General features: G+C 48.1%; 2 protein-coding genes across 2 annotated transcripts; one reads left to right on the top strand and one right to left on the bottom strand.

Annotated features, from left to right (window-relative positions):
* Positions 1-925: 925 nt before the first annotated feature.
* Positions 926-5,676, bottom strand: TMEM170A (transmembrane protein 170A). The gene is made up of 3 exons (XM_048515716.1): positions 5,356-5,676; positions 4,659-4,829; positions 926-3,761 (listed from the first exon to the last, which is right to left on the bottom strand). Exons 1-3 carry the CDS (start codon positions 5,507-5,509, stop codon positions 3,631-3,633), a joined length of 456 nt encoding a protein of 151 aa, XP_048371673.1. The 5' UTR covers positions 5,510-5,676; the 3' UTR covers positions 926-3,630.
* Positions 5,677-5,832: 156 nt separating this feature from the next.
* On the top strand, positions 5,833-20,564 carry CFDP1 (craniofacial development protein 1). The gene is made up of 7 exons (XM_048515715.1): positions 5,833-6,300; positions 7,416-7,527; positions 8,234-8,456; positions 10,123-10,226; positions 11,296-11,397; positions 18,260-18,418; positions 19,834-20,564. The coding sequence occupies exons 1-7, from the start codon at positions 6,246-6,248 to the stop codon at positions 19,922-19,924; spliced, it is 846 nt and encodes a 281-aa protein (XP_048371672.1). The 5' UTR covers positions 5,833-6,245; the 3' UTR covers positions 19,925-20,564.
* Positions 20,565-22,319: the final 1,755 nt, after the last annotated feature.

The raw sequence follows: 22,319 nt of genomic DNA, 5'->3' as shown, positions 1-22,319 counted from the left end.
TTCTAGCCTGTTTCTTCCTGGTTCAAGCCTAGCCTTTTTTGCTTCTCAACATGGCCCTTCCATGCTCTAGAAAACCAGTTATATAGACTTCAGAACCTGCACTGCTCTTCCACCCGGCAGCTGAATCCCTTTGCCAGGGGGAGGGGGGGGGCAGTGTGGCCTGAAATACTTTGCCCAGCAAGGCTGTAGGGACAGAAAGCACTACATCAATGCCTTGTAATAAAAATCTCCACCCGTTTCTTGACTGACCCACAATAAGTGAGCCACGTATCAATAGGAATTCCCCACAGAATATCTGAAGAACCTTACATAGGACGTTCCTGCATAAATCAAACTGCAAGGTAGAATTCAGAGTCCTAGATCACAGGTGTCAAACTCGCAACCCTCCAGATGTTATGGACTACAGCTCCCACCATCCCTTGCCAGCATGATGGTTGCAGGGAATGATGGAAACTGAAGTCCATAATATCTGGAGGGCTGTGAGTTTGACACCAAGAAAGCAGCTGTGTGTGGCCTCTATTCTTGAAAGAGGGGGGCAGGGTTTTGGGGGGCAGCCCAGGCCAGTTCAACCAAGGAGCGGTTGCCAGGAGCCAGCCCCCCCCCTTCTGCTTTTTAGAAAAGTGGGGGAGTTTGATTTATGCAGGAACGTCCTATGTAAGGTTCTTCAGATATTCTGTACCATAACATATTCTAGCCCCATGGTGGCGAACCTTTGGCACTCCAGATGTTATTTATTATTATTGCATTTTTATACCGCCCTCCCCCATTATGCCACCCCTGTTCTAGCCCATAACATCTGGAGGGCCGCAAGTTTGACACCAGTGTCCTAGATGAACCATGAAAAGTCCAGCTTATTTTGAATTTAAAAGCATTTGAGACCTACAGACAGAATTCCCTGTGTACCTTAAAGACACACCACTTTTGCTCACAGGGATCAGTGGGGATTTTATTAGTAAAATATATCAAACATAACATCAGAAATGTCAGTAGAAAAATAAAAATATTAGCAGTACTGTTCTTCCTCTGGTAGAAAGATTTGTTCACACGTCACGGCGGTTAGCAAAGGACAATGTTTCAGCTGTAGCCACAGTATGGCTCAGAAAAGCTTTCTCCAGCATAGACAAGGAGGACCAACAGTGGTAGATCTTGGGAGGACATTCTTTAAAACAGACAAAGATCATAACTTTTGACACATGCTGTTCTCTTCGGTTATCCCTTGAGGAATTTAACATTTCATCACAGTTCAAGAAGCTTATCCCAAAGCCTCTAGTAAGTGCCAACATCTCATAGGCATTTAAGTAAGGATGCAGCCCATCCTACTATCAGGATGAGAAGAGCGGAGAAAACAAAGAAACTGCGGAGTTTCAACACTCCCCTTCCACAGTTTCCTGGCCATTATAGGCTTACGGACACTATTATTCTGCTAGATAAGATACCAGTTATGGCCTTTGATGACAGGGAAAGTCTCTTATGTCCTCTAAGGTTGCAATCCAAACTTTTTGGAGCAAAGCAATACAGATTTGATCTTGGCAGGCAGAAAAGAGCGGGGAAATGTTTTCAACTAGGGGATCAACAATGAGTTACAAAACAAACAGACTCAAACTGAAGGAGCTGAGACAAGCAGAAAGGAGATAAATCAGATAAGAACAAAACAGTGATACCTTTCAGATCCAGAGAAAGGAGGAGCCACCCACAGTAGCTATAAAGTGCTCAGCCTGCTTTAAGACACACAATGATCAGAGAGCCTCATTGACTAATCTTGATTTGTTACAGAGACGCGATAGGAAAAGGCAGCCCTCCTTAACCACCTATCCTGCTGCCAGCTATTGTGTAGTTTCACACTACACAATTTACAAAGTCTAAAACCTCTACACAGAGGGAAAACAAGATCAGTTTGCCCCTGGAGCCTCAAGGGCAGCTGGACTGGGAAAGCAGGCAATGAAGACTATAATAAAGAGATAAATACAAGAAAGGGGAAAGTTGATTTTAAAAAAAAAGTTTGCGGAACATATTCATGGAAGCTTCACATCAGGACGTATTGGAGATGGGGACTTTATAGCACCCCACTGCAAAACTACCCTGCAAGGATGTACAGATTGACACAGAGAGGCACTTCTGTCCAAGGAACTCCACACACATGTTCCAAGACCATATGAGGCTGATATCACATACATCCCCAATTGGCCTGTGAACAGCCTCCTTTACAATGAATCAGCACAGAGCTTGAAAAGACATACTGGACCCAGGTAGGATTCATGGCCCCTCAGATTCTTCCTCGCACCAGAACTTTAGAGGAAGCAGTTCTGAATTCTCAGATAACAATCAAATGATCTTGTACAACGGATTGGTTAGGTTGTACAACAGACTAGGATGTACGGCAGATTGGTTAGGTTCCTAAGACTGGTCGCCAAAGAGGCAAGTCGCCCAGGCACTTGAAGGATCCAGAATTCATCGACGGTCCCCCAGGGTGAGGCCCAGTTTGCAGATACAACTGCCAGCTGCACAGCAAAACAGCAAACATGTACAAACGTCTTAAAATTCAAGCCAATACACTTTTACACAAACGAGAGTAAGATGACAGCTTATCACAACACTGCTTGCATAAAACAAGTGCTAAAAATATTTCACAGCTTAACGACAGCGGGTGTGCTGGGGTTTGGGAACCAGTTTCCATAGCATTTAATGGATTTTGTCCTTCTGCTGTTCACCTTGCAAACAAGAAATGAAGAGCCTTCCTGCGCGTTTCAGCAGAATAGCGCTTTTAAATCTGCTGCACATTTTTGAGGTAGCAACAGAGAATCTTGCATTAAGACAGTAGCTGGAATCCGAAGCATTCCTGGCCAAAAGAAGTTTGATGTGTCCCACAGAACTTTCAATTCACATTTCTCCCCATAAGGGGCATGAGTTCATTAAAGTGCATCTCCCTTACATCAATCCGGTTCAGTAGTAAAGTTTCCCAGAAGCAAGCAGCCTAGGGTACTTTTAGTTACTATAAGACAATCTCGTCTTCACATTTGTTCATTGAATGCACACAGATAACACACCCCACAAAGGCGATCCCCACCCCCACCCCCCGGCTTGGCACTTAAGGTTACAAAAACAGTGCAATTGATAAAAACATACAACCAGCATCCATTTCAGCCAGTTTTAGACAACAGGCTGAAAGCTTGTTTTACAGCAGAGCCAGATGTGAAAGTTTCCAGCCCATCTTTCTGCTGCAGAAAGATTTAAAAACATTTCCTCCTTGTCACCCATTCATGCACACACAGTCACTCCACCACACTGACTGGCCAGAGGACAGAACCACATCAATGGCCTTAAAATGTCATTTGGATCTCCCAAAGTGGGTCCATAAAACAGAGTCTTTTGCAGTGATGGAGGGTTTTGCTTGATCAGCAATAAAAGAGGCCCACTCAAATACAAGGTGCAGACCCACAGTGAAATTCTCCGGCACACACTTCAGCAAAACAAAGGGCAGCCATGCCAGAGCATGCAGCATAGCCTATGTACAACTCCCGACGGCTTCAGCAGGAGTGCTTCCTTGCAGACGGTGCCTTCCAACTTCTTCAGCAAACAGCATCCTTGCTTGACAGTGCTCAGTCCACATCCGTCTCCATTTCCAAGGCACTGCTAAAGTGTGGCTAAAATCCGCGAGAAGGAAATTATCACCACGCAGCAGGACTGCCCCACACCTAATGTCAGGGCCATGAAGGGGACCATCTCCTTCCCAGCAGCTCTGTAAACGCCAGCAATTGCAGCACCTGTAAAGGTGGGGGAGAGAATGCATTGGATACAGCCTGGTTGCTCTTTCTCATTGTCTTTCCATTGCCACACAACAGCAACAAAGATGATGTCTACCTATCATATTCCGCTGACGTTTTGGTTCATAAAACTAGAACGCTGGGTCAGAATGAGAGCCTATCCAGTTTAACACTTTTGACAGTGGTGAAAAAGGAGCTGATTGCCCTGACCTCAATGGCCCAAGATAGCCCAATCTCATCAGACCTTGGTAGTTAGTCAGGTTTGGTCCTGGTTAGTACTTGGATGTGAGGCTGCGGGAAAAGCAGCCTATGAGCAGGGGGAGGACTACAAAAGTCAAGCAGAAGACATGATAAGGATTAAGCACCCCCCTACTGCCTGCTTAGCAGCCCTGTGATACAGATTGGTAAACTGCTGTACTGCATTCAAAGTTGTATTCATGACCTGAGTTCTGTCCTGATGGGAAGTTGGTTTCGGTTAGCTGACTCAAGGTTGTATCAGCCTTCCATCCTTCTGAGGTTGGTAAAATAAGTACCCGGCATGCTGGGAGTAAAGTGTAGACTACTGGGGGAGGCAATGGCAAGCCACCCCATAAACAAAATTTGCCTAATAAATGTCATGATGTGAAATCACCCCATGGATCATCTATCTTCGTCTACTGCCTGTTGTTGCTCCCCTATAAATGCCTCCCTTGACATGGTAGAGACAAACACAGGTTAAAGACGTCTGTTATTTATTGCCAAAAGTCTCTGTGCACCTGCAGCTGGGTGTTGAAGACAGCCTATCACCTTTACCAGATGTGTGCAGAAAGTTGCCTATCCCACTTGCATCCCACAGGGGTAAGAAGATCACCACAATTACAGCTGGGGGCTGACTAATATTTTGAATAGTCAACTTACTAGTTAACATGCCAGCAGTTATCGGTCCCACGATGCCCATCAGCAGGATGGTCACTGACATGAACTTGCCATATCTGTGCCGCCGAAGGGTGTAGAGGGCCAGCAATCCTGCGGGGATGTGGAAAAGGAGGGATGACACCAGAGCCCAGAGGAAGACGCCATACCACATCTCTGAAGGGAAAGAGGAGGAAGATATTTCAGTGCTGCCACTAAGGTAAAGCTCCTGCATGGACCTACATGAGCCACACAGGCATAGCAGGACATCTGTCTGGAATGTACTGCACAATAATCAAACAGATAAAACAGAAGAAAATATCTCCAATGATCCAACATTTAAATATTAATCATATACACAGCCATACAACTGGGCTCACAGAATGGCACAAGTTTCAGTGAGCTAATGCATCCAAAGGAAACCACAGACCTGCAAGATCAGCGTACTATGGACCTCTTGGCTCTAAAAATAACATTTCGTACAGCTGAATGAGCTCAGTTTTAGGCGTTCCTATTTATTACTCAAGGAAGTCCACTCCCAAAGATTAATGGGATATGTAATCCCAACACGCACTCTACAGTCTTGAGGACGGGGAAACGGGTCTTGCTCATGCATTGGACTTCTCGAGTTCAAGGGACCCGATCCCCGCCCCAGCCCCGCACCCGGATAAGCAAGCACAGGCACAGGGTGGAAGCGGCCCACCTGGGAACTGGCAGAAGGCGACGGAGCACGTGGCATTGCCCTCCGGCGCCACCAAGCTCAGGCTGAAGATCTTTTGCAGGACCCCCGGTGGGTGAGCCACCGGAAGCCCTGCCGCCGCCCCGGTCCATGCCGCCACCGTCGCCTCCGTCGCCATCAGCCAACCCTAAGCAGCGCCATAGAGAAGAAAGCAGGCAGAGCGTCCCTCGGCTCCCTCCCTTCTTCCGCTAAGCGAAGCGTCGCTCTTCCTTGCGTTCTGTATGAAAATAGTAGGAAGGAGAATCCGAAAGTGACGATGCAGAGGACGATTGGTCAGGTCAGGTGTCACTCTTTCTGCGGCGTTTTCAAAAGGATACTGCGTTCGGGAGAAACAGTGTCACGTGGCCCAAAGCTTGGCTCTATATTGGCTGCGCTCTCTTCACGCGACCGCTGGTCTCAGGACGCCATTTTGAATTGGTCTTTATGTAACCGAATTCAATAGTTGAATGAGGAAGGAAACAAGTGGATAGGTGGGCGATGTTTGGTACCTTCCCTTGGTACCCTTGGTCCCAATTTCTCCATACATTGTATACTTCCGTTACTACCCTTTCTGAAGCTTCGTAGGCCTTTCTAAAAAATAATTCAGGAAACCTTCACTTCCGGTTTCCATCTGATTGCTTGCCATAGGTCAGTTGGAGCAATGACGTCACGACTTTCTACCAGAGCTGTATGATCGCTCGCGTCCTTTCATTGATTACCGCCAGGTGGCGCCGGATCTTTTTTGGACCCACGGCTATTTCCTGTTTTCGTGGGGCTTCGCTCGTCGCTTTGGCTTGGTTCTCTATGATTTCGGAAGCAATCCTGGCCGCATCCTGTTTTGAGCTGTAGGGGCTTGAGCTGTACTTGGAAGAGCCATGTCGGATTCGGAATACTCCTCCTCGGAGGAAGATGAAGATTACCTTCCTTCAGGTGGGTTCCTTCTTCCTCCTGCCCTTAGGGAGAAAAGACAATGGGGTTGCCAACCTCCAGATAAGGCCTGGAGTTCTCCCGGAATTACAAGTAAAGAAGAAGAAGAATTGGATTTATATCCCCCTTTTCTTTCCTGTAGGAGACTCAAAGGGGCTCGCAAACTCCTTCCCCTCCCCCCCTCACAATAAACACCCTGTGAGGTAGGTGGGGCTGAGAGAGCTCAGAAGAACTGTGACTAGCCCAAGGTCACCCAGCTGGCATGTGTTGGAGTGCACAGGCTATTCTGAAATTCCCAGATAAGCCTCCATAGCTCAGGCGGTAGAGCAGGGAATCAAACCCGGTTCCAGATTAGAGTGCACCTGCTCTTAACCACTACGCCACTGCTGCTCCTCCAGACCAGAGAAATCTGTTTCCTTGGAGCAAATGGCAACTTCAAAGTGTGATATCTGTAGTATGGCATCCATTCCCTCCTCAGGCACCTTCCCATCCTGGAATTCCCCAAGGTATTGTTGGCAACCCTAACGGGGAAGTGTGCTTTTAACTTTACTGCAGGAAAAAAGTTCCCTCCAGTGGCAATTTGGGAAGCACCGTGTGAGGGATTCCGTCTTACAAAAATTTGTCTGCATATTTGTTAAATCCTTGAGAAACCTTTGCTTGGAGGTGGAAGAACTTTGCAATTGAAAGGTCCCAGTTCAGGTCATGGTGTCTCTTGTTAAAGGATAATGTCTTGAAGAAAGATTATTCTGCACCAGAATTCCCATATAGTAGCTGCTAGTTAGAGGAGACAGTACTAAGCTAGATGAGCCAGTCTGTGTTATAGGGTGAGACTTAAACACGGGCAAACTTTTTTGACCCAGTGTTAAGTTGATGATTCTGTGTAAGTGTGTGATTTCTTTTTTAGGGATAGAGAATTTGGGGTGGTGTAAGCCAATGTGCTGGCAGCCCAAGAGCCTAGGTAAGAGTAGGATATACAACTAAAGTTGGGGACATGACCAAACAGACCATCCTGTCCTGTGGCCTTGCTGGTTCCCTCTTTTTTGTTCCCTTGTTAAGATGTGTTCTTGGATCCCCAGTCCTGAATGATCTGTTTGGTAACTGTAGCTCTCTTAATGCAGGTGAAGATTACAGTGAAGATGATGTGAATGAACTGGTGGAAGAGGATGAGCAGGAGGAGAAGCTGTCACACGGGGAAAAGTGCAAAAAGCATTTCAAGGGGACAACAGGCCGGTAGGCACTCTCTGGCTTCACTGTGTGTCAGTGGGCAGGAGATATTGGTTGTGCTTTTTGTGCTGGAGCTTTGGAAAATGAAGCTAGAAGAAGGGTCAAATAATCACTGAGATGCTGGCAAGGACAGAACTTAGCATAAACTTGCATTGGCTTCCAGGCTACCTTGTAGGATATATGTAGACTGAATTCTGTCTACAGTTAATATTCCTGACAGTTCTTGTGCTGATCTTAGTGTCCTAGCAGAGCTGCAGCTCCGTCTGTTAAAATAGCCTCCTCTCAGCTCTTGTCATTCTGGCCTATAGAACTCACACTGAAATACATAAATACTGTCACTCGTTTGCATTTGAATCTTTCAGCCTAGCTGAGGTTCATCTCTGAAACTAAGGCAAAGAGAATGGTTTGATTTAAACAGTTAATGTAGTAAGCTGTGACCTGAGAGGTCGCAGATTCACATGTTGCCTCTTAAGCAAACTAGTCTCTAAGCCTCTTTCCTCCCCTCCCCATCGCTCCATATCTTTAATATAGGAACACCTGTATCAGTTTCTTTTGTTGGACTATGTTGAGGATTCCTAATAATCAATGTATATGAAGCATTGCAAATTATGCAATATATACTGTGTTTGGGCGTGTGAAAGGTAACGTTTTGTAGGTGATAACCCACAGGCAATGGCTGTCGCACATGAGTTTTGATGACATTTATCCTTAGGCGCAAAGGAAACAGCCTCTCCTTAGAACCAGGTGGCGAAACTTCAAAAGAGGAGGCCAGTGACAGCAAGGATGGCAGCGAACCAGAAGAAAGTTGCCCAGTTGTAAAAGAAGAGGAGAAAAAGAAAAAGGAGGAGGCTCTCTGGGCCACCTTTCTCAGCGATGTGGGCCAGAAACCCAGAGCCGCTACTGGAGATCAAGTGACCTGTGCACAGAAAGACAAGGTGAGAGCAGTCTAGGCCAGGGCAGAGAAGGTATAGCAGGCATGTTTGTGAAGCCTATAGAATCTTTTGATAATAAATTTTATTTTCTCACATAAAAAGATAACATAAAACACAAAAACAAACCCCCCCTCCCCCCAAAAAACCCCAGAATCATTATGCATCGTCAGGTGACTTCCAGCTATCTCAACTTTGACTACAGGTCAACTTTAACTTCAATGCATACAGTTGACATGACAATAATTCTTTCTTAAATGCCTTCTGGTAGTTACTATCCACTGGCAGTTATTATCCACTGTTTAGATTTTTCAAACCCTGACACTATTTCTCTATTGAGTAGATTTTCAAAAGGTATTCTGTAAAGGGTTTCTTTCCAGTTTTGTAAAAAAAATTGTTCAAACTGTTATCTAATGCTGTCGGTGTTCCCCTTTCTGCTTGTTCTGTAACTTTCAGCATCCAGTCGTCTTTTGTTGGTATTTTGCCTTTTCATTTTTGTGCATTTCTGAGTTATTTGCACAGAGTTTTTTTGAAACTAACATCTTGAGTTGTAACATTTGCACGTTGTTTCATCTCTGCAATCCCAAGATGTCCATGGCAAGGGAGGATTCTATAAATAGGCCTGCTTTGCCACTGGCCTGTGTTATAAGTGTTGCCTTTGTGATGATGTTTCCCTTTCAGCCCCACCTACCTCACAAGGGCCGTTTCTGCACGGCCCCCTCGGCTACGCGGCAGGAGTTCCGTCGGCGTGATGAGAAGCTTCGCACGCAAGCGTGCGAGCAGGCAACGGGGAGGCCGGCAGAAGGCAGGGCGGCTCCGCACAGAGCCGCCTCTGCGCCCTCCCGCCCACTTACTGTGTCTTCCTCGAAATTAAGCCTGCGGAGCGTCGCAGCCCGCCCGCGCTGCCCTCCGACCCTGGAGGTGGGAGGACAGTGTGGCTGAACTGCGCTTCCCACTGCTGAAAACTAATGAAGCGAGAAGCGTCTTCAGCTGGCCCGGTTCGCCTTCTGCATCGCATAGGAAGATGATCCCAACAACAACCCTTTAAAGGGTTGTTGTTTAAAAGCGGCTGGCCGCCCTGGGGGGAGGGAAGAGGCGTCAGGTCGCCGCTGCTGCGTTGCAGCAGCGGCGCCTGTGCGAACGGCGGCCTGGGGGCGCCTTTTTTGGCGCCCCCAGGCCGTCGTAAACGGGCCGTGCAGATACGGCCAACGTGTCTATTGTGGAGAGAGGAAGGGAAAGGAGCTTGTAAGCCACTTTGAGTCTCCCTACTGGAGAGAAAGGTGGGGTATAAATCCAAACTCTTCTTCCTGCCCAAAGTTTTAATTCTGTATGTATTTTAGTCGCGGCTTTATTTGGTGTAATATTCTTCGTTCTTGGTGTTCGTGTTTTTAAGATGTGATTTTATTGTGTTTTAATTTGTTAGCTGCTTTGGTGCCTTATGAGGGCAGGAAAGCGGGGTACAAATTCTGTAAAATAAAAACATGTTTCTATGGAGAGCGTAGGGCAGAAATCTTTTTAAATAGTAGAGTTTGCAAAGAAGCTACTGATCAGCAATAGAGAAATTGGGGGTAGCACAGAGTGCTTCAGGTATTCAGGAAGAGAGTGTGGTGAATGTGAGAGTTCAGGCTGGTTCTGGCATTTTGACAAACGTGATTTTTCACCCGTTTCTTAGCCAGCAGAGAAAAATTCTTGCAAGCCTCGGGAGGTGGCACAGGAGCCCCAGAAGCCCAAAGTCGCCATTACTGAAGTGTTTGACTTTGCAGGCGAGGAGGTGAGGTAAGTCTGGCCTGTTGCTGCTTCAGCTTCGAAAAGGTGTGCATTATGGCCTTCATTTGGTGCACTGTTCACCTAAAACCTGCCTGTGTTAAAAGAAACATCTGGATAGAAAACTTGAAGGGACCTTGAAATGGATTTGTTCGTCTAGGAAGTCTGAGCAAAGGATCCTGCTTCTGGGAGTTTTGGATTTTCTGGGTTGTTAAATCCAGCCCATTTAAAAAATCCAGCCCATTTGATCACATTTATTTACTTAAAAATGGATACCTACCTTTCTGCTGTTAGCCACGAAGGTGACTAAAAGAAGGAGAATATTGTAAAACGCATCATAAAAAAACAGTAGTAAAACGTTTCTATAAAAACACAAAGCTGGCAATTAAAACATAGGGCAGGAAGGGAATCATCGAATAGAATCATTGAGTTGGAAGAGACCCCAAGGACCATCTAGTCCAGGGGTAGGGAACCTGCGGCTCTCCAGATGTTCAGGAACTACAATTCCCATCAGCCCTTACCAGAATGGCCAATTGGCCATGCTGATAGAGGCTGATGGGAATTGTAGCTCCCTGGAACAGACGAGGTTCCTATCCTGAATCAACCCCTGCCAGGCGAACTTACCACGATCAAAGCACTCCTGACAGATGACCATCCAGCCTCTCTTTAAAAACCTCCAAAGCAGGAGACTCCACCACACTTGGAGGCAGTGAATTCCACTGTGAAACAGCCTTTACTGTCAAAGCTTTTCCTGATGTTTAGGTGGAGGATCAATGATCTTCAATCACTGGCAGAAGAACTGTGTTGGAAGGGGCCTGTGATGGAAGGGACAAATGCCTTGGGAAGGAGTTCATAATGTTGGTGTTCTGATCCAGAAGCCCTCGACAAAGTAGTTCATTTAGGTTCTGAAAATAAGGGAGCAAGGAAAGGAATGCTAGTTTGGCCTGGGGTGAAAGTTGATGGCCAGTTTACGTCTTGGAGGCCTTTCTGTAGCTTGCTCACCTTCTCTCTCTGGTTTTGGCCGTGCAGAAATGTTGCTGCATTTATTGTCTGCCTTTGTTCTCTCTTCTCTTTGTAACAGGATCACTAAGGAAGTAGATGCTTCATCCAAAGAAGCCCAGGACTTTCTGAAAAAGCAAGACCAAAAGACGGTCACCCCAGTTTCTCATCCTACAAGTTCTGGGTAAGAACCTGGCATTTTCGTCATACAGTGTTGAAGGTTGCAGGAAGGCCATGGTTCTGCTGTAGAGGGTGGAAATGGGGCTAACTTCACCTTTGAAATCAGTTGAGTTTGGGGGATCATGGGTCTCTAACCCTAACCTTTACCTTAGGTGGAAGAGACTCACTGCCTGAGCTACAGTCTTGCTGTAGGCAGAGTGATGCTACAAAGGGGTGTGAAGATCACTTGGGCGTTTCCTTTGTATGTGGGAGACCTTGGTTCCAGCCCCTGCCTTCCCAGTTGCACCTGCATGGGTTTGCAGGTGCTGCTGTGGAACCCTTGATGTCCACGTTATGCAGCTTGGGAGTGGAAAGTTCTGTCAAGCTGCAGTGGACTTACGGCAACCTTTGCAGGGTTTTCAAGGGAGGTGTCGTGATTGGCTGAGCACACAGGAGTCTCTGGCTACAGTTGTTTGCTGAGAACTGGCAGAGGGTATAAAAAGCTAACTTTCACTTTTGGGGAAAGCAGTTCAGAGCAAGGGGTATCAGTTGAGCAAAACAGATCAATCAATCTGGTCCAGGTCCACAAAGCCAAATCTTCAGTCCAAGAGCAAACGTTAAAGAAACTATCAGGCTGTTTCATAGAGTTGCTTCTGCAATGGTTCCTGTTCCCAGCTGCCTCTTATAAGCCTGCATTCTTGCTCAGTCTGAACCCTGCACTGGCTCATGGATGTTTCTTCTGCATCTCAGGGCCTCCAGCCGGGTGCTGCGCCTTGTACAGAGATGCAGAAGGGCCGGCTAAGTCAGCGCAAACCTCAGACTGAGCAAGAATGCAGGCTTCTAAGAGGCAGACTGTTGGTCCATCAAAGTCATTATTGTCTACTCAGAGTGGCAGTGGCTTTTCAGGGTCTCTGGTAGAGGTATTTCACATCACCGGCCATCTGGTCCTTTTAGTTGGAGACCTTGGGGGTTAAACCTGTGACCTTTTGTATGCCAAGCAGATGATCCACCTCTGGACTATAGCCCCTCCCCAATTTCTGCTCTGGAAGTCTCTAACCCAAAGAGTTCCTTCCACCTGCAGGTATAGGAGGCTGTAAAATGCTCCTTTCTCTGATCCTGATGGGAGAGGCCCCCATCATTCAACAGTGCTCTCCTTACCTTTGCCTAGAAGGTAGAGCATCCAATTTTCTGTTCTTCCTTTCTCACTTTGATCTCTGAAATTACATCTCTAAGCCTGTAACTTACACAGCCCTTTGATGCTTCCCAGGTTGGTTAAGACAGCTAACCAGGGGGTAGAGTTTGGCTTTTGAGGCAACTCCCTCTTGTTCAGACTTGGACTTTACTGAAAGGCATGCACTTCGCACAGAGCAAATTGCTGGGTTAGCGAAACCACCTTTGTTTCTTGGTAACCAGGAATCCTCGTGGATTTTCTTCTCTTCCTCAGCACTTCTTTAAAGCATTAGCCAATGTTTCTTTTTCAGTCTGTATTTTTGATCAGCCCTGTACAAAGGACACCATCCTGGGAGTTGCCATGAAATGACCAGAGCTCCCAAGGAAACAGAACCGTCTCTGTATTCCCTGCGTGTAACTGCAGAATCCTGTACCATTCCTGCTAGATATACCAATGCTGTTGGCTGGATAGCTCAAAGCAAAGTGGAGTTCTGGGGATGCCCCCCCCCCCCGAAGATGACCCCGTTTCCTGTTACAATCCTTGCCATACAGGATCAGCTTTCTTTCTGCTTGCTTTCTAGCTTGCAGGAAGAAAACTAGCACTCTCAACAGTGGCAGGCTACATCCTGCCATGATCCCAGTGTTGTAAGCCTTGCAGAGTTGTTTGCTTTGGACCTCAATCTCATCATTTGATGCTGATCGGAATAAGCCTTAGCAAAAAGCAGGTGAAGGTTTCGGTTGGACCTCGGATCAGGTTTGTGAGTGTGGCGAGAATCCCCTTTCCACACCAATGCTGCTGTTCAGGTTGCAAGCGAGAAGCTGAGTATCTGCCTGTTCCCAGCCGCCAGAGGGCAGCAAATTGTCCTCTGCCGTGTAAACAATGAACTTAATTCCTCTCCGGATGATGTCATACAGACTACTGGATTTAAGAGCCATTAGAGAATCTTTTTCCCCCAAGGCAAAGCTGGGGCCTCAGCCTGCCTCTCCAAGAGTTCTGACGGCATAGCAGAAACATCCACAGGTTTAAATGGTTACCCACCTTGGTCTGCTGCCAGATTTTTTTTTGAGGGCTACATTTTAGGAGATCACCTCCAAATGGCCTCAGGCTGAGAGAAATGACAAAGTTTGGAAGCCGCCCGCAGTTTGAAATGGCCCCTAAGGAGAGTAGTGGATCTGTAGCGGGAGTGTCCAACTCTGGTGCCTCAGATGTTCATGGACTGCGATTCCCATCAGCCCCTGCCACCATGGCCAATTTCTGGATCTCCAAGCCAGCAACCGCTGGCTTGTGCAGGGATGTGCATGCAAATTAGCTGGTCTCATGAGCTCACCTTCTTTGGGAAAGGATCGTAGGTGAGCGTTGAGAAGAATGCAGTTGGAAGGAATCTCTTGTTTTTAAAAGGGTGTGTTTTCTGACCTTATAGGCCGCTGGCCAGCCACAAAAAGTGTTTCCTGTGCTTTTAAGCAATCGATAGCCATTTGCAGCATGGAGCTTTTTCTGGTGTCCAGCCGTCACACTCCTTCCCCCCCAGTCCCTGGGCTTTGGGAGCCTGTCTTCTGGGCAAAGCTCCATCTCGACTCCTCGCCAAACGGAGGGTAGGGCCATGGTGGTTCAGCTGGGGGGGAGGATGATTGGTTCCCTGCCTTGAGGAAGGCGGGGCCAGGCACTGCCAGCATCTGTCCTTCATTAAGCTGTTCCGGGCCTTTGTGGAGGCAGGGAGGGAGCGCAGCTGCACGGCCCCAGTTTTTGGGAAGCAGCAGCCAAAAGGGGAGCTCTGATGTGGCTCTAAAAATGTGCCTCAGGCCGTCTATGCAACTCCAGTCACTGCAGGCGTTTTGCCCTGCTGCCGGGTGGCGTTCTGCAAAGAGAAAGAGAGAGCTCCTTTGGGGACTCCTCTGGGTTAGAGTTGCAGGGGCTCTCAGCTAAGGACAGGGGTCCCCAAACTACGGCCCGGGGGCCAAATGTGGCCCCCTGAAGGCATTTATCCGGCCCGCCAGGTATGGCTGTGATGGCTCCATTCATGTGCAGTGGGGGCTCAAGGGAGATTAGGAACCGGCCCCAATGGCTGTTGATTGCAGTTACATGATGGCACCCCCAAATCTCCATGAATTTTCTGACCCGGAGTTGGAAACCTTACATGTGGCAACGCCTGCTCCGCCCTTCTTTTTCAGCTACTCCATGTGTTGCTCTCAGGCTTTCTGTTCCGCCTCACTCCCATTGGCATCAGCCAGGCTGGCGAATCGCTCGCTGGCTGCTGGGGAGGAAAGAACCCAGGAAGATACCTGATCCGGGGTTAGATGGAATGCTTCATTGGGAAATTTCTGCTCTTTTTTTTTTTTTACAGGGGAAGGTATTCCACAGCCTCCCCAACAATATTTGGAGCCCACCCTGTACTTGACATACTTTGGTCACTGTTCTAAAAACAGACCATGACAGAAAGGCTGAAAGGTGAAATCAAACATTTTACAATCATTTGTGCACAGGAATTTGTTCATAGTGTTTTTTTAGTCCGGCCCTCCAACAGTCTGAGGGACAGTGAACTGGCCCCCGGTTTAAAAAGTTTGGGGACCCCTGGCTAAGGATGATGGAAGAGTTTGTGTTTCTTTATGTATGATTTGGAGCTCCCTCCCAATTTGTTTTTTTTTTTCCCCAATTCAATTTGTTACGGTCAAAGACCAGAAAATTCTGTACAAATTCTTACAACTCTGCAATTCTCAGCATAAATTGAAAGACATATGACACATACTAAAATCCAAACCTGTGCCTAAAATTATTCCACTTATTCATTCCACTATTTAGCATTAAAATAAGCCTGTCCCTTTAAAATTAATTGAGCTCCCTCCCTTTGCCTTGTTTTCCCGTGCCTCTCCAGTCTTGTCTGTGACTTGTGCCTGGCCAGGGCTAAGAAACCCCTCTGAGTTCATGCTGGTGCACAGAGCAACAGTGGGGTAGTGCTTAAGAGCAGGTGCACTCTAATCTGGAGAACCGGGTTTGATTCCCTGCTCTGCCACTTGAGCTGTGGAGGCTTATCTGGTGAACCAAATTAGCTTCTGCACTTGCACCCAGACCTTGGGCTAGTCACAGTTCCTCCGAGCTCTCTCACCCACACCCACCTCACAGGGTGTTTGTTGTGTGTGTGGGGGGGGGGGGGAGGAGATTGTAAGCCCCTTTGAGTCTCCTTACAGGAGAGAAGGGGGAGGGGGATATAAATCCAAATTCCTCCTCCTCCTTGTTTTGCCTCTGGAGAACCTGGTTAAACTTGCCCCTGTACTTGTGTGATGCTTTGTCAAGGAGCTTCTGCAAGCTGACTCTTCTTCGGCACCCAGAGCCCCTTCCAGCAGGGCACTGCAGCTGTTGTGTCCCACGTGGCTCTTGCGTTCAGGAGGAAACCAGGGAGGCTCCAGCGTAGAGCAGCCTCCAGACCGACTGGGCTGCCTGATCCTTTTTTTCTTGCTGGCAGCCTTTCTCTTTGGCGCTGGGGGCGCTGGGGCCAGACTGCTGCGTTGGCTGCGGAGGAGCGAGCGGCACCTGCTCCGAAGATCCCCTTTGTAGCCATTGTCTGCACATGTGTGCCTGTTTTGAAGAGTCCAGAAAAGGGAGGGGAGGTCGGCTCTGGAAATCCACGTCAGCCTTTGCACGCTGAAAACTCTCCCAGCAGGAAAAGGGGGCAGAGCTTTGTCAGCAGCCCGTAGCAACAAAACATGACTGCGGTCAGAAATCCTGCAAGCTGTTGGGATACCTGTTGGGCCCCTGTGGCTTTTTTCCTTTCCCCGGGGGATTTGGAAGGGGAGGTGCGTCGTTCAGGCCCTTCTCTGGTTTCTTTTTATTCCTGGATGAAATTGCACTCGCTTGCTAGGGAAGAAGCTGAAGTCCCAGCTAGACAGCACTGCGCATTGTCTGAGCAATCCGTTCAACAGCCCTGAAAGGTTGGCTCTTATTATCCCCGCTTTACAGAGGGAATGGGCAAGCTGAGCAGCAGTCCACTGAGTTCCTAGCAGAAGCAAGGTTTTATCTGGGACTGTAGGGTTTATAGCTCAGGCTTTTAGTACATCCAGCAGAGGAAGAAGAGGAGGAGTTTGGATTTATATCTCCCCTTTCTCTCCTGTAAGGAGATTCAAAGGAGTTTACAATCTCCTTTACTTTCCCTACCCACCCTTAAACAAACACCCTGTGAGGTAAGTGAGGCTGAGAGAGCATTGAAGAACTGTGACTAGCCCAAGGTCACCCAGCTGGTGCGTGTTGGAGTGCACAGATTAGTCTAGTTCATCAGATAAGCCTCCACAATTCAAGTGGCAGAGTGGGGAATCAAACCTAGTTCTCTAGATTAGAGTGCACCTACTCTTAGCCGCTCTGCCACTGCTGCTGATTGCATGCATTGATCAATTTCTTTAAATCTGGGGCAGCTGCCCCTTTTAACAGGCATGTGCCCAGAGGAGGTTTTTTTAAGGTGCTTGGCCACATGAAGCATGTTCTCTCTGCTGAATGACAGCCTCCCCTCCTCTTAGCTTCCTCACTTCCAGATGTCCTATCAGTATTTTTCCATGGCAGCAACCTCTACCCTGAGCCACCCCTGAGCACAGGACTGGATTGCGTGTTCTTTGCAATGTCCCTCCTCTGCCTTTAGAACAGTCTTTCAATTAATTTTAGTGGCTCGTTGGAGAGATTGCAGCTGATCCTTTCCCACCCTTTGGCAGTACCAGATGAGATGCAAGATTGGCCCCAGAGAGCAAGGGACGCACACCTGAATTCGGATGGAATGTTAAAAACACGAAAACAGGAAAATCTCAGAGTGACTCATCATTTTAAAGCAAAGTCTCCTGGCTAGTGCGTATGCACTGGCCAAAAATTTGCCCCCCTCCCACCCAGCTGCATTAGAATGCAAGTCATTTCCTCCCAGGCTGTTTAGAATGGCCCTGGGTTCCCGGCAAGGAAGTTATCCCAGGAATGCAAATAAAAGTACAGGCTGAAGACGACAAGTTTTCGGCAGCTTTTCCCAGTCTTCCCTGACTGGTTTGCAGCAGTTTGTAAAATCACTGGTGCAGTTGCGCACCCACACAGGCACGCATGGACCAAGGGAAGTGAAATGACAGGGAAATGCAGTCTTTTCTCCTTGAGCCTATAACTTATCTCTGTCTGCTAGTAAGTCAAGGGAGAGAAGAATCTTTAAACAGCAGATTTTTGTTTCATGCTTTTGTTGTTCTTCCCTCTGGACCTTTCCATGAAGCCATTTCCTGTCCATCTGAGCGATATCTTGGCCACTCTCTTTCCCAGCCCTTCCTGATCATGTTAGTCCTCCATTCTGAAACTGGGTTTCCCTTTGGAAAGAACTGAGTGTTTCCCCTGTAAGCACCAACCGACCTCTCCCTCCACTTCTGCTTGTTGAAATTGAGAGTCTTTTCAGCATTTTTGCTCACAGGCACTGAGGCCAGAGGGGAAAAAAATCTCTTTTGTTCTGTTGGCTGCTGGCCCTTAACGTATAAATTAGCCCCTTCCTAGTCTGGTGACTTCATGGAAAACATTGATCTACAGCTTTTTGCTTGCTGTTGGAGGCAGTGTTAGGTTAACCTTTGGATGTCGACAGGAGGCACATCAAGCTTTTTTAGCTTTCGGGTATCTGGGGTGTTGAGGGGTCATGTCGCTACAGAGCCTGTCTGCCGCCTTCTGCCAGGGCTTCCTTGGACCCACCTTTTTATGTTCCCTTTCTGTCTGTTTCTGCCAGAGTGAAGCGGCCAAGCGGCATCAACAGCCTGCTGGGAAAGCTGGGCACCAAGAAGCAGAAGTTGAGCACGCTGGAAAAGTCCAAGCTGGACTGGGAACACTTCAAACAGCAGGAGGGGATTGGGGAGGAATTGGCCACCCACAACCGAGGAAAAGAAGGGTGAGAGGGGGGAGCCTTTCCCAACCGGGGGGGGTGGGTGTCTCTGTAGCTGGAGATCTGCTTTCTATGAGAGAAGCCCCAGGTTCATTTCCTTCTGAAATGGGTCCGCTAGCAGGGGATATGAGGGACGTCTTTCTGGGATCCCGGAAAGCCACTGCCAGATGCAGCAGGCAAAGCTGACCTTGAAAAACCAAGCGTCTGACATGGTTTGAGAGCCAGCGTGGTGCAGTGGTTAACAGCAGGTGCACTCTAACCTGGAGAACCGGGTTTGATTCCCTGCTCTGCCACTTGAGGTGTGGAGGCTTATCTGGGGAACCAGATTAGCTTGTGCACTCCAACACACACCAGTTGGGTGACCTTGGGCTAGTCACAGTTCTTCGAAGCTCTCTCAGCCCCACCCACCTCACAGGGTGTTTGTTGTGGGGAGGGGAGAAGGGAAAGGAGTTTGTAAGCCCCTTTGAGTCTCCTTACAGGAGAGAAAGAGGGGATATAAATCCAAACTCTTCTTCCTGTGCCATTGAAAGGTAATCAAAGCCCTATAGCTGACTACCATTGCCTACTGGAAAGTTAAAATTGCAGAATACTGTATGAACCTCAAAGCTCCTTTCAGTGCTTCAAATGATGCTCATGCCCTCACGGTCCCCTCGGTCTAGCAGCATGATCCCTGTATCCAATAGCACACGTGTACACATTTTGACTACCTCAGACTTGGGAAACCACAATGGTATCTCATTCTCCTGGCCTTGGAATAAGAAAAGAACAAGCCTGTGATGGTCTCTTGGGTTCCAGTGCATTATGGGGTTATGTAGGGCAGGCCCCATAGGAAATGCCGCTTTAGGTTTTGATCGACGTATCTGTCACTTGGAGCAAGTCTCATAAGAGACTGTAGGAACAAGAGGGGAGGTAGTCAGAGGTCTTGCATTCCTGCAAGTATCCAATAGGTTTCTGCCAGAATCCCCCCCCCCCATCCTTTCCAAATGCACTTTAATGTTCATTAACATTTGCTTTAATGTCATTATTGAAAATTATTTATAGCATGCAATTAGCCAGGCAATCTGGGTTACTTTTTTTTTATATAAGGTGCTTGGCTTCTCTTGATTTGTCTTTTCTCCATCCCCAAAGTTGATGCCCAGGAAGTATTTGTGGGTGGGCAGGCAAAGAGTCATGTAGACAAGTGGAAAAGGCAAAGGTTCATCCCCCCCCTCCCCCCGCCCCACAGACAAACGTTCCATAGCTCCGCACAGGTGTCGTGTGCTTGGGCTCGTCTGTTTGCCCTGTGCAGAAGCCTGCTTGTAGACGAAATGAATGGCAGTGCTGTGCCCTCCTGAACTTCACCCAGTGGCTGTCGTCGTCTGGTTCTCTCCCTGCGCCTTCGTTAGGCTCCCGAGTTGACTTTTTATTCTCCTGCCTGACAGATACCTGGAGAGGAAAGCATTTCTGGAGAGGGTGGACCACAGGCAATTTGAGATCGAGCGCGACATCCGGTTGAGCAGTATGAAACCCTGAGGCCGCTGTGGGTCTCCCGGAAGAAAGTCACTCGACAACCTGTATAGGTTTTCTTTTTCCACCACACTAGTAAGTAGGTGAACTGAGGACACTCTGGCAGATTTTTTTGTTGTTTTTAACTGCTGGGGTGCTGCCTTGTGCCTCCGGCGTCAGTCCAGTTGCTGCTGGGTACTCCTCACAGGGCGCTTGCCCAGAAGAGAGCTGCAGTGGGTATTTTTCCAGGACTTTACCTGCCAGGAGCGAAGAGGCAGGTTTTGTGCCATGAAATTGACGCCTGGTCTGCTGATGGCTGCGGGTTCCATGGGGCATGGGGGCCAACAGGGTCCAACGGTTGAAGGTTTGCATGGCTTCCTCGTGCAAATGGGACGCTGTCTGCTCCAGGATGCTCGGTAGCTGCGCAGTTGCGGGAGGAGCTACCTGCCAACCTGCTTCCCGGAGAGGCTTGCTCTTTTCACGCCGTGGAATCTCCGTGTTTTTGTAACAACCTTTTCCAGGATTGTTTTCCTTTTTGTGACGAGTCCTCCAGGTAACTGACTTTCCTTCGTGCTCTACGGCCTCTTGCAGAGAAACAGGGCAGGCAGCGTGCAAGAGAGCAAGGCCGGAGCCTGCTGGGTCCTTCTGAATAAAGCGTTCAATCCTGTGTTTGTACGTGTTCTGGTCATCCTTCCATCATTGACGGCTCTAAATCAGCCCTGCCCAAGCCAAGAAAATGGGTTATTGTTTGTTATCATTTCATCATCCTTGTGAGGGTAGCTTGCTGGCTCTGAAACATCTCAGACTGTCTCTGAATTGATTCACGGCTTGCACTCATCTCCTGGGTTTATTAACTTGTGTCTGCTTTAGAAAGAGCAGCAACCCAAAGGGGACAAGAGAGTAGTGGAGGAAGACCACATTAAATGGTACAGAAGTGGTGTAGGTTGTCTACTTCTTCCGGGTTGGAAGTTGAGGATTGGAGGGTCCCTTTGGCAAGTTTACATTCAGGGGCCGTTCCTACTAAGTATTGGGTGACTCTTCCGCAAAGCCCTGGAGATGATGGGAATGTCAGCATGAAGACTCTGGCTGAGATCACGCATCAGTGAGGCACACGTTGCTGCCAGTAAATGCTCTCTTACTCCCATTGGCTCCAAATCCAGTTACGGATCCTGTGAAGCTGGCGATGGTGAGTGGGTGGATCATTTCAGGAGGAGGAGGTGTCACCCGTTCCGTATGGGTGTCTTAGGCTTATAGGCGTTGTCTTGGATCGAGTTTTGTTCCTTGCTGCGGCCTGCAATGCTCTTGACCACTCACATCTTGTAAACAAGCCGTGTTCCATGTTCCACAATTAGAGGTCTGGTCTGCTTTTCAGTCTTTCACTGTGGTCAGTTTTGTGTGAGTAACCCTTGAAGACTGTTCAGAGCAAGTCCCCCTGTGTGTCGAGAGTCCATTTTGGTTTGCCTGCCTTTGCTTTGCTTCCTCTCGGCCTTCAGACCTCTTCTACAGCCCCTATTCATCCACATTCAGTATTGTTGCAGGGCCGCTTTCTCTGGCACGTACCACCCTGCGCCCCAAGAACATCTGATGGGACTTTGGTTCAGACACCATTAAGTCACTAGGATCCCATGGCAATATTGTTCGCCTACCTTCTCCTCACCAATTTCCAGCAGGCTTCCACTTCTCTTGATGTCAGATTGTTGCATAAAAACAGTGTTTTAATTAAAAAATTTAATGTATAGTCCGCCCTTCTCCAGGGCGGATTCAGGGCAGATTACACTACATAGATTAGAACACATCATTGGCATGCCACCCCAATGGTGCTAAAACCAACTAAATGAGGCAGATGGGGAGATGAAGGGAAGGAAGGGAAAGAGAAATGAAGGTGCAGGGAAGAGGATAGGGAAAAAGATGGGGAAGCCAGCTCTGTTGAAAATACCACGGCCGCCCTCAACCATGTGTCTGGAAGAATAGCTCCCTGTTACAGAGCCCTGAGGGAGCTGGTAGAGATGAAAAAGCTCTGGCCCTGGTTGAGGACAGCCAGACACTTTTGGGGCTGGTTCTACAGTGTGGGGTAGTGGTTCAGGTGGATTCTAATCTGGAGAACCGGGTTTGATTCCCCACTCTTCCACCTGAGTGGCAGAGGCTTGTCTGGTGAACCAGATGTGTTTCCGCATTCCTACATTCCTGCTGGGTGCCCTTGAGCTAGTCACAGTTCTTTGGAACTCTCTCAGCCCCACCTACCTCACAAGGTGTCTGTTGTGGAAAGAGGAAGGGAAAGGAGCTTGCAGGCCACCTTGAGCCTCCTTACAGGAGAGAAAGATGGGGTATAAATCCAAACTCTTCTTCTTAATGATGATTTATTTATCTTTAATATATGTACTTACTGCCTTTATCTCTCAAAGATCCGTCCATCTGCCTTGTG

The sequence above is a fragment of the Sphaerodactylus townsendi genome, linkage group LG14, assembly GCF_021028975.2.
Source record: "Sphaerodactylus townsendi isolate TG3544 linkage group LG14, MPM_Stown_v2.3, whole genome shotgun sequence".
In the NCBI taxonomy this organism is placed as follows: domain Eukaryota; kingdom Metazoa; phylum Chordata; class Lepidosauria; order Squamata; family Sphaerodactylidae; genus Sphaerodactylus; species Sphaerodactylus townsendi.
This window is presented reverse-complemented; position numbering and strand designations above follow the sequence as displayed.

Bases quoted from the DNA above. Each gene is read 5' to 3' on its own strand.
- TMEM170A (XM_048515716.1), bottom strand. From the start codon at position 5,509: ATGGCGACGGAGGCGACGGTGGCGGCATGGACCGGGGCGGCGGCAGGG. The intron at 4,830-5,355 runs GTGGGCCGCTTC...CTTTCCCTTCAG, and splicing joins CGCCTTCTGCCAGTTCCCAG to AGATGTGGTATGGCGTCTTC. The intron at 3,762-4,658 runs GTAAGTTGACTA...CCACCTTTACAG, and splicing joins AACTGCTGGCATGTTAACTA to GTGCTGCAATTGCTGGCGTT.
- CFDP1 (XM_048515715.1), top strand. From the start codon at position 6,246: ATGTCGGATTCGGAATACTCCTCCTCGGAGGAAGATGAAGATTACCTT. The intron at 7,528-8,233 runs GTAGGCACTCTC...ATTTATCCTTAG, and splicing joins TTCAAGGGGACAACAGGCCG to GCGCAAAGGAAACAGCCTCT. The intron at 10,227-11,295 runs GTAAGTCTGGCC...TCTTTGTAACAG, and splicing joins TTTGCAGGCGAGGAGGTGAG to GATCACTAAGGAAGTAGATG.